Source organism: Onychostoma macrolepis, chromosome 19, assembly GCF_012432095.1.
Source record: "Onychostoma macrolepis isolate SWU-2019 chromosome 19, ASM1243209v1, whole genome shotgun sequence".
Classification (NCBI taxonomy): Eukaryota; Metazoa; Chordata; class Actinopteri; order Cypriniformes; family Cyprinidae; genus Onychostoma; species Onychostoma macrolepis.
Window position 1 is genome coordinate 30,895,414 of NC_081173.1, and position 11,538 is coordinate 30,906,951.

General features: G+C 37.5%; 2 protein-coding genes across 22 annotated transcripts in view; one reads left to right on the plus strand and one right to left on the minus strand.

Annotated features, from left to right (window-relative positions):
• Positions 1–11,538, minus strand: part of LOC131525559 (ribonuclease inhibitor-like) — a 214,923-nt gene that overhangs the window by 51,904 nt on the left and 151,481 nt on the right. The gene's annotated exons all lie outside the window — the stretch shown is intronic.
• Positions 1–11,538, plus strand: part of LOC131525557 (NLR family CARD domain-containing protein 3-like) — a 185,625-nt gene that overhangs the window by 3,593 nt on the left and 170,494 nt on the right. For 20 of the 21 annotated variants that reach the window (XR_009267247.1, XR_009267248.1, XM_058753331.1 and 17 more), the window contains exons 6-7: positions 165–1,958; positions 2,121–2,294. Coding sequence is in view for 19 of the 21 variants with exons in the window: in XM_058753331.1 (XP_058609314.1) it covers positions 165–1,958; positions 2,121–2,294 (1,968 nt within the window). In the remaining 2 variants the exon portion in view is untranslated. The remainder of the gene's footprint in view (positions 1–164; positions 1,959–2,120; positions 2,295–11,538) is intronic. The other variant, XM_058753332.1, reaches the window with a different exon arrangement.

Genomic DNA, 11,538 nt, shown 5'->3' on the forward strand with positions numbered 1-11,538 from the left:
TTCTTGTAAATTAAAAAGTAATGTGTTACTTTACTAGTTACTTGAAAAAAAGTAATCTGATTACATAACTCACGTTACTTGTAATGCGTTACTCCCAACACTGTGTATTTTTCACTTGGGTACTCATCTAATTTATGTCTTAAACCAATGTTTTATACTTTCAGTCATGGCACTCAACTGGTCCAAAGCAGATTCAAATCAAATCTGAGGAAGAAGTTTGAGTGTCTGTATGAAGGAACAGCGACGCAGGGAAACCCAACACTCCTGAATAAGATCTACACAGAGCTCTACATCACAGAGAGTGAGAGTGGAGAGATCAATAATGAGCATGAGGTGAGACAGATTGAGACACAATCCAGGAGAGCAGCAACAGAGGACACAACCATCAAATGCAATGACATCTTTAGACCTTTACCTGGACAAGACAAACCCATCAGAACTGTGCTGACAAAGGGAGTCGCTGGCATTGGAAAAACAGTCTCTGTGCAGAAGTTTATTGTGGACTGGGCTGAAGAGAAAGAGAATCAGGACGTCCAGCTCATATTTCCACTTCCTTTCAGAGAAATCAACCTGATGAAGGACAAAACACAAAGTCTTTCAGATCTTCTTCATGTCTTTTTCCCTGAAACTAAAGAAATGGAAATATCCATAGATGAATATAAAGTGCTGTTCATCTTTGATGGTCTGGATGAGTGTCGCCTGTCTCTGAACTTTAAGAGTAAAGTGAAACTGTGTAATATATCTGAATCAGCTTCAGTGGATGTGCTGCTGATGAACCTGATTGAGGGGAATCTGCTTCCCTCTGCTCTCATCTGGATCACCTCCAGACCCGCAGCAGCTGATCTCATCCCCTCTGAGTGTGTTCATCGAGTGACAGAGGTACGAGGCTTCAATGAGCCACAGAAGCAGGAATACTTCAGGAAGAGAGTCAGTGATCAGAGTCTGGCCAATACAATCATCTCACACCTGAAGTCATCAAGGAGGCTCCACATCATGTGCCACATCCCTGTGTTCTGCTGGATCTCAGCCGCTGTTCTGGAGAAGATGTTGAGTCGAGCAGAGAGTGGAGAGATTCCCAAGACTCTCACTCAAATGTACACACACTTCCTGATCCTTCAGACCAACATCAAACAAGAGAAGGACTATGAGAAGAAGGTGAAAGATGAAGACATGATCCTCAAACTGGGGAAACTGGCTTTTGAGCAGCTTGTGAAAGGTAACCTGATCTTCTATGAGAAAGACCTGAGAGAGTGTGGCAATTATGAGACAGAAGCATCAGTGTACTCAGGATTGTGCACTCAGATCTTCAGAGAGGAGTTTGGCTTGAATCAAGGGAAAGTCTTCTGCTTTGTTCATCTGAGCATCCAGGAACATCTAGCAGCTCTATATGCACATCTATCCTTTACAAAGAACTACATAAATGTGTTTGACCAAACCAAACAAAGTGTGTTATCTAAGATTTTAAACTGGTTTAAATATCATTCATTGTCTGAGCTGCATCAGAGAGCTGTAGATGAAGCTTTACTGAGTAAAAATGGACATCTGGACCTTTTCTTGCATTTTCTTCTGGGTCTCTCGATGGAGTCCAATCAAACTCTCTTACGAGAACTACTGACACAGACAGGAAGCTGCTCCTATAAGAAAGAGGAAACAGTTGAGTTTATCAAGCAGAAGATCAGGGAGAATCGCTCTCCAGAGAGATCCATCAATCTGTTCCACTGTCTGAATGAACTGGGTGATGATTCACTGATGCAGGAGATCCAGGATTATCTGAGATCTGGACAAATAGGAGAAACCAAACTCTCCTCTTCACAGTGGTCAGCTCTGGTTTATGTGCTGCTGACATCAGAGCAGAAGATGGATGAGTTTAATCTAAAACAGTTTATTGGAGCCCAAAATACAGCAGATGAAGTTCTTCAGAAGCTGCTGCCTGTGATTAAAGAATCCAGATCAGTTCAGTAAGTCACACTGACAACAATCACTACACTGATAAAACATGATCACATTTACCACTTTAGCAGGTACTTTCTTACCAAAGCAGTAAAAGGAAAAAAATCATATATCATTTATACCAGTGTTTGCTGAACTGAGAGACTGAAGAGTGTGATTGTTCTCTACAGGTTGAGGGATTGTGGAGTCACAGATGAAGGTTGTGTTGCTCTGGCTTCAGCTCTGAGATCAAACCCCTCACACCTGAGAGATCTGGATCTGACTGGAAATGAAATTAAAGATTTGGGAGTCAAGCAGCTTTCTGATCTACTGCAGGATCCTCGCTGTAAATTGAAAATACTGAGGTAAGTTTGTATAAAATGTCTCAACATCCCCCTCTGTTTTTCTCATATGGTGAATAAGGATGAAAAGAAAGTACTGTGAAACTGTTAATGGGAATGTTGCTTTTGTCTTCGTTTTATTTCCAAAGTGTCTTATATGGAGCTTATAATATGACAAAACTATTTGAATTTGAATTGTGTAAATTTGAATTATTGACAAGTGTCATTTAACACAACTGAATATTATGTGGCATTTAACATAGTTCTGAATTAGATTTTTTTTTAAAACTTGAATATGGAACATTTGAAATTTAACACAACTGAATATTTTTATGGCAATTTTTTAGTAGACATGTATTTTCAAACAGCAGATTTTTTTGTTCTGAATTCTTAGACTGCAAATATCCAGTTTTTAAAAATACAGCTTCAAGTTTTCAAGATGAAGAAGAAATTTGGAAAATCAAATTCAATATTTAAAATTCAAAGTGCAGAAATTCAGATCGTACAGAAAGTAGGTCAGAGGTCATCCACAGGGAAGAGTAGATGATCTCCGAAAAGTCGAATGAAGCATTTACTGCGACCGGGAGGACATGTTCGGTTCACTTAGGCTAGTTTTGTCCTGGCCACAACATATTAACTCGTGGGAGCGTGATGTGAAGTTGAGGGAACAACATATTTTTCTCGTGGCCACGAGTTTAATGCGTAAACAAACCTGTGTGACTATAGCAACCCAGGATTATCGGAGATGGATAAAACATTTTTCTCCATCCCACAGGTTTGTAAATCCGTTAACTGATCGTGTCTCTTTATTTAATATTTGTATATTATTATTATAAAACTTCCAGTAAAAATTCCCCTAAGTCATAGCATAATCAAAGCTTTATTGGCATGTCGGCATTTACAGTAGGCTATTATTATTCAGAACGTTAAGTAAAGAGATCAAAATGAAGGGAAAATAAATCAAATGCATAACAACGAATATAAAAATATAATCAATAATAATAATAATATGCAAATATTATGGAAAAAGACGATCAGTTAATGGACTTGGGATGGATAAAAATGTTTTCTTGCGGGCCTATGTCATTATATGTACTTTATGTAATTTATTCATGATAAACTTCATTCGAATGCTGTCTACATCGCGCGCAATACAGTCTGGTAGCCTAGGCCTATGGTTAAAATAATTTAATAATGTAATAATTTCTAATAATTCATTAATTCATTCATAATAATCTCTTAATTCAAAATGAAATATTAATAAATCCATCTCTGATAATCCAAGGTTGCTATGGTCACTCAGGTTTGTTTACGCATTAAACTCATGGCCACGAGAAGAATATGTGGTTCCCTCAACATAGCATCTCGAGGCAGAGTCCTGCACGGGTCCTGCACCCTCAGTAACTGACAGAACACCCAACCCGTTATCTGACCCGAACCACACCCGCATTAAATCTCCTACATGAGGTAGACAAGATTCAAGTTTATTAAAAACTAATTTGTTAAAACTTTTATTCAAATTGTGAATAGCAGGAAAGTAGGCAGTGTCACTGGCGGTGTGCAAGCGGTGCTCGTGCCCCCAAAATCCTGCCGCTTCCCCGGCTCTTCACAGCAGACGCCGCCAGAAAAAATAAAATAAAAATAAATATAAATAAAATAAATAATCTTTTTGTTGGCTTTAACCAATTACCGTGCTGATTATTGTTGATTATTAGCAACCAATACAACATTTCACTCATGTAGATCATGTAGATAGTGCTCATGTAGATAGTGATTAAAACATGACAAAGATCATTTAAAATGTAATAGAATTCCCATTGAATGATCCACCAAAAATCTTTTACAGAGATATAAATAAATAAAAAAATATCCTGAGCATGCGTGTACGAGTTGGTTTGCCAGGTAAAAATACAATTACGTGTAAAATGTAATAAAACTGTCATAAACTGTTTCTGACATGAAAACCACGCTATAGCTAGTCTCACGAAATGATAAATAGCAAATAACACACATACTACATTTCCATTATGTTTTGTATATTTTTAGTAAAATCAAATGTGACCTTGTTGTTTGCAACTATAGCAATGTCTGCTCCGAGATCGCACAAAACACTTCCACTACGAGAGAAAGCAGCAGCCACGCGGCGATTCCAGGATTACCTCGACAAAATGACCTTGTGGCCACAACATATCACGCTCCCACGAGTTAATATGTTGTGGCCACAACAAAATTAGCCTAAAGCCTGGTTTATACTCGACACGTCCGCAAGTTCGCTTGGGTGCGCGCGCCAAATATGACGTCATCGCGGTGTTGGCGGAAGTTCGCTTTGAGTGCGTGCGATGTCGTTTAGCGTGGCGGTGTGCACGACATTTTTCGTAACTTTCCGCGCAGCTCCGCTTCCGAAGATGCATGAGTTCTGGGCGATTCTAGCCAAACATGCACGTCTGTGCTGGCATTTGTGTGAAACAGAAGCAGTTTGATGTTAATTTCAAACTCCACCAGGTAACCTTTAACGCTTTGAGTTAAAACGATGTTTTTTTTTGCATAGTTTGTCCAAGGCTTCATTTAATTCAAGAACGTTTTATTTTTATTGTATAAAAATAGAATTAGAATTCATGTAGACACTATTTATACACTATTTGCTTAATAATATGCGAAATAACCCAAAAGTTTACGATTATTTTAACCAGTTCATAAAGAAATTATTAATTCATCAACTCATTCATCACACGAGAAGCCTTGTACCGGCAAATTACTTCTTCTCACTGGTGATTCCCGATGGTTTTAGAGGAAAATGACTCCTTGTCGCCCCCTGTCGTTTCAAAGAATATCTCAACGGCGAACGCGTTAAACGCCTCGTCCGTTTGGGGAGGTGCAAGCACAATCAGCGGAGGCTCGTGAAGCTGAGCCAGGCGTGAGTATAAACGAGGCTTAAGTGAACCGAACATGTCCTCCCAGTCGCAGTAAATGCTTCGTTCGACTTTTCGGAGATCATCTACTCTTCCCTGTGGATGACCTCTGACCTACTTTCTGTACGATCTGAATTTCTGCGCTTTGAATTTTAAATATTGAATTAGATTTTCCAAATTTCTTCTTCATCTTGAAAACTTGAAACTGTATTTTTAAAAACTGGATATTTGCAGTCTAAAGGTGCGTTCACACCAGACGTGAATGAAGCGTTAAGCGCGCGCGAGTGATTTACATGTTAAGTCAATCCAAAGACGCGAATAGACATCCTGCGGCGCGATTCGCGCGAATGACGCGGTGCGAATGGGGCGTTTGACGCGCATAATGCGTGATTCGCGCAAATTGAAAAATCTGAACTTTGGCGAACATTTGAGCCGCGTTAACCAATCAGGAGCTTGCTATAGTAGTGATGTGATTACGACGTAGTGAGGGAGGCAGAAATCCGAAACAACAATGGAGGACAAAATCACCGTCGCTGTATGTGGATACCCGGAGCTGTACGATACATCGTCAAACTTTTATAGAAACAGGAATAAAAAGGATCTTGCTTGGTGTGTTACTTTGTGCACAACATAGTAAATCGTAATTTATAGCATATTTGTTACATAAAAATATTATTTCTATGTTAAGATTAGAATAGGCTACTTATGGCAAACATTTGTACATTCATTCTAATTATATCCTATTGCAAATACACTCACAATAGTATAGTAAAAAATAGTTATTTGTGATTGGACCAGTGTAGTGTAATGAGGCTGGAGCCGCCTGGCAGAAGCCCCTCCTTGACGCGAATTCGCGTCTGTTGTGAAGTGAATTTCACACGCGAATGAAGCGAGCAAACTCAAAATGTTCAAGCGTCCAACTACGCGCGAATAGTGCGATTTATTCACGCAAGTCGTGTCTGGTTTGAACGCACAGTAAGAATTAAGAACAAAAAATCCGCTGTTTGAAAATACATGTCTACTAAAAAACTGCTGTTTTTGTTGTGTTAAATTTCAAATGTTTAATATTCAAGTTTAAAAAAAAAAAATCAAATTCAGAACTATGTTAAATGTCACATAATATTCAGTTTTGTTAAATTACACTTGTCAATAATTCAAATTTACACAATTCTAATTCAAATAGTTTTGTTATTATAAGCTCCATATTCTTACATATTTTCACTTATGATATTTTTATTAATATAAAACATTATTGGGTAAGATGAAAATATTACAACTGTGTTCATAAAAATGTGTCAAGGATTTTAAAGTTCTTAAAAATTAAATGATTGAGTTTTTGTAAAAATATTTAAATGAGCACACATCAGCTGCTCTGAGGTACAATGGTTTTGTTTAGATAGATAGACTTATTTAAAAAAATGCTCATTTGATCCATAATGAAACATCTAATGTGTTTTGCTCTGGGATACTCAAAGGATACTTTTGTTGTGGCCCTGAAGCTGTTTTCATTAGCTAAGTAAAAGAAAGTAACTGGCAATATTGCCTCTAAAATGTATGTTATTGAACTGTTGTGTCAGACTCACAATCATGCTGTTTATCTGAATATCAGCACAACTTTGATTATCAGCAGCCTTGTGCCTACAGACAAATCACTGCCATGCTGATATTTGAACAACAGTATTCTTGGTCACATGATATTGCTTAATTATTTGATATACAAGTGTTAATTTATTTTACTACCATTTATCTTCTTTGTTTATGTTGTAACTGAAGTGTCGCGCCCCGCAGTTCGAAGAATGAAACAAAGACTTGGAGTTTTGATTCTAGAAAAATTAGATTTTATTCGGCCGATATAAAACCGAAGCTCTCTCTTCAGAAAAGCTTCTCGACTGTTCTTTGTCTCTGGTTTATATACAAGCCATTTAAGGTGGATTCTAAGGTTAAGTCATATGCATACATTTCACTTGTGTATGTAACTCTATCTGTCCCAGAGGAGAAGAGACCCTCTAGAATTTGTTATGGGGGAGAAAGCCCCCTCCTCATTTCTTCCAGATGTGCTTTGCCACGTACGCACTTTGACACAAAGGCCTTCAGAATATATTGGAAGATTCAACAGATACCTTATAAGCAAAATTCACCTTGATTATGTCTAAATAATTCTGATTAATATCCATAAAAATCTTCTACATTCCTCCCTTTGAGACTTCATTAAGTCTCACAATTTGTTTACATCTACCCAGAGTGCTACTTCATAATTCAGTCCTTTCAGCTAACACTATCTAGTGACTAAATAAGTCACGCAGGTTTACCATCAACGCCTAAATGATGCGGCAGCACTCTGGAAGAAAATCAGAACCAAACATCTCTCTCCACTTTTAATTAGAAGAGAGTAAAAGATTCTGTCTCCTTTCCCCCTTTATAGTAAAATACAATGTTAAAAGCATGAGCGTGCGATTGGTTCAGCGCTTGCCTGTGGTTGTCACAGTTATGTATATCAAACACATAAAAACACTTAAAAACACATTCAAAACATAATACATTGAATATTCCAAGAAACAATAGTTCGGATCCGTTGATCTTCAGCCCAGATACTTTGCGCATCGTAGAGAGCCATCCTTGGGCAGAGGTTAGGCTAGCACTTACACCCAGGATATGGCTCATCTTTATATCTCCTTTTCATAGTAATCCACACATCCACCATATGTCTGCCAGTGGAATATCAATGTCATCAAATATAGGTGGTGGGCCCTCTTTTACCACTAAATAGTCAACTGTGCATCGTGGTATTTGCCATATTTTACTACACTTTCCTTTAAATCTTCCTACGTTAACATTTCCCTTTTTCTCATAACATTCAAATTCCTGATCTGCCATTAATTGTATTCTTCCTTGCGGCTTTTGTATTTTTGTTTCTTGTATAATAGGCCATTTACGGGTATGTTCACATTGCAATTCAGCAGCTTCTCTGTAGATCGTTGTGGATTGGAGAAACTGGCCCCAATATGGGCAAAGATGCCATTTTTTGGGTACAGTTTCTAAAGACATTTGTCGCTTTGCCTCGTTCTACTAAACATTTACTTCCCATTTTTAATACATCTAACCCCATTGCATTAGACAGTCCTGGACATGTCTTCAACCATTCATCATGAAATATTTTGCAACTAGAACTGTGTATAGGTATTGGTACAATATATAAAATTGGTCTCGCTTCAAGGCAAACTATGCAGTTTTCCCATTCTTCTTTTTCGGCTGTGTAATTTACCCATTTATACCAACTATTATCTTCTGCCTTTTCCCATAATATATCTGAATTGCTTTTAATAGTGATGTTATGATTGTCATCTGCAATGTGTCTATTTTGTCTAGATATTTTTTCCTCCTCTATTTGTGCTTGTTCATTTTGGATTAAGTTGAAGTCACTGTTAGATTTATTTGAGGGCTGAAAAGTTAATTCTTGGGAAGTCTGGTTGCTGTTGGTTCTCGTTTGCATTTGCAATTGAAAGGAAGTCTGGTTGCCGTTGTCTTCAGCTCGAGCTTGTAGAATGACAATATGCATTAGGCATGTGATGATCATCAGATATCTTTCCACTTCCTCTTTTCCATTTGTTGGCTCCCAAGTATTCTGATCGTCTCGTTAGCTGTCCCATCACTCATTCCATCTTCACCAGGGTGACTCTTTGCGAATCGTTGCAATGGTCTTTCCCTCGTTGGCAAGGGAGGGTCGTTACTAGCACGCCCTTCATCCCTCACTTCATGCTGTGTGGGGTTGTTGAAGCTGGTTGGCGTATTTTTAAGGTGAGAGATGTGGACCCGGGTGTCACTTTGCAACTATTTTGCTGATCAATGCAAGATTCTTCCTTGAGGCCATAACTGCACACTCACTGGTTCTTACTGGTGGAGCAAACCATTCCTGGGCCTTGATATAACTGCTGTCACCTGTAAATGGAAACTTTCAGAGTTTTTGTTAGTGATATCAAGCATGCACATTTGCTCATCCGGATAGTTATCCTTCTTGGTGTGAACTGTGGAAGTGTCATGTGGGTTGAGGGCTGTCCTGGCCCCATTTTTGCGCTCTCAGAACTCCATTGCTGTTAATAAAATGAGTATACTATTTTCTATAATATGATAAAGAATTTGGTTTTACTCAGTTATCTGCATCCTTACAATTTTTCAATTCATTTCAAATTTATTCTTAACAATTTACTAATTCAGTTATCTCTTTGTTTTATAAACTTAGTTCCACTATATCACTAGATAATTTCCTAGGCCTATCTTGTTCAGTAGCGTTGGCCTTTTGACCTAGAAAACACTCAACCCACTTTATGTTAACAGTTAGAAAGGCAATATTTTATCCTTTTGAGACAGAATCAGCTCCATCATGATATGCTGAAAAGAAAGTTAGATGTGGGTGGACAGAGCAAGCTTGCTTGCTTTGCCTTCCATGTAATGCGCTGCAAGTGTGGCACTGTTTTTCTTTCTGCCACAACAATAACCTAGGTACTGACCAGGAAACTTAACCGAATTCATCCATGGTCTTTATTTTACTGGGCGTTATTTGCCCTGTGGGCCCACATACTGTATTCAAATCTGCATACAGCTATTTGGCAAAATAATTGATTTATTTCAGTGTCTCGTCAGACACCTTCTTTCACTCCATACAACACCATCATTCATACTTTTTCACACCCTTTCACACCCCCCTTTTTGGCCAAAAACATATTTTGTCTTGAGATTTCAGCTGATTGTGACCTGAATGGTTTTAGTTGTGGAATGCTACGGATTCCGAATATAACATGAAGTTTTTTGTTACACTCTACTGAGCGTATACCTGGTAGCATTCAACATAGTGTCTAAATGTCATTATGCAACTGGACAACGTCAGTCACTATAAGGTTTGCTTTAACACTGCAGTATAAACCTCCTTTTTCTTTTTCTCAAACAAAATCTAATAGATTAATTGGTTTAGATTATTTGTTTTAGTCATTGTGCAGTTGAGAGAGTCAATTGTAATTTCTCAAATGCCACTTGTTTGTCTAATTTAAAGTTTAGTCATAATTTTTTGTTATTGCTCATGAGCTACTTTTGAGATGATGCTTAGAGATCTCTGCATAATTTAGGATCCATGGCCATCAATATTTCTATCTTGTTATCCTCAGTTACGGCAGCATATGTGATTTTGGATCTTTGGCGTAATTTTTTTATGCTTTTAGGCAATCCAGCCCCAGAAAATTACCATTAAACAAAATGGAGTGACCAATATTTTTATTTTATCAGCCATATATATTTTTCTATTAGACATCTTGTCTACTTTTTTTCCTTTCCCAAAGAATTCAGCATTGTTGTCAATAATTTAGTTGTGCATTTTTCCCTCGTTGGTTAATGAAATAGCCCTCACTATGCCAAATCCAGCTCGATTTTTTTCCTAAATTGTTGAGTCAAGCACCTACTTCTGTCTGTCAAAATTTCTTATTTCTTAAGACATAAGGCTGGACTGGTACCTATTGAAAAGCAGATTCAGAATGTTAGTTAAAACACAGAATTCAAAGAACTGCTGTGAGACCAGTGAATAATCAAGATTAATAAAGTTAATAAAATGATTAACAAATTTTGAAACAGTCTCTAAAGTGATCAAATAAATGTGCTTCACCTGTGCACACAATGGGAAGGGATGGAAGTGCTTCTGGTTAGATCATCAGTTTGTTGAAGCTGTTTAGCTGTTGCACTGGGTTGTCAGTCTGTGATGGCACTCAAAGGCCTGATGTTGTGGTGCATGATCTCCGTTGTTTCTCTGCCTCTCCTCAGTCTGGCTTTTGATTGTTCTTGCCAGAGTTTTGCATTTCAGGATGTTCTCTTCACACTCAGGAAAAGTCTCAAGTGAAAGATTCACCTTTTCCTGCTTTAAGTCAGCTCTTCTCCATGCAGAAGTGTGCACTCCTATATCCTATTTTAGGATATTTTTAAATATCCTAAAGCTTTTGATTCAAAATTTCTATGAACTTGGTCACCCAATCTTGCTCTCATTCAACATTGCGCTACACAAGTTATATTTGGTTAGCTCAAACCCAAATCTCTAATTCTGTAATGGATTAACCTTCATACTGTCTCCCAGGGACAACAAGATACAAATTTTGGAAGTCTTCAGTTATAAGCACGTGTAATATTTTTATTCATCTATTAATTTTTTATAATAATGTTGCCACTATTTTTCAATTAATTTTTTATTCTTCATTTTATGACCTTTTTATTATATCTGATGCATGTACACTTTCTATATGCTTTTTCTTTATTTTATGATCACATAGTATTCATAATATCTTTAATAATGATTTTTATTTATTCATTTCTTAATTATCTCTCGT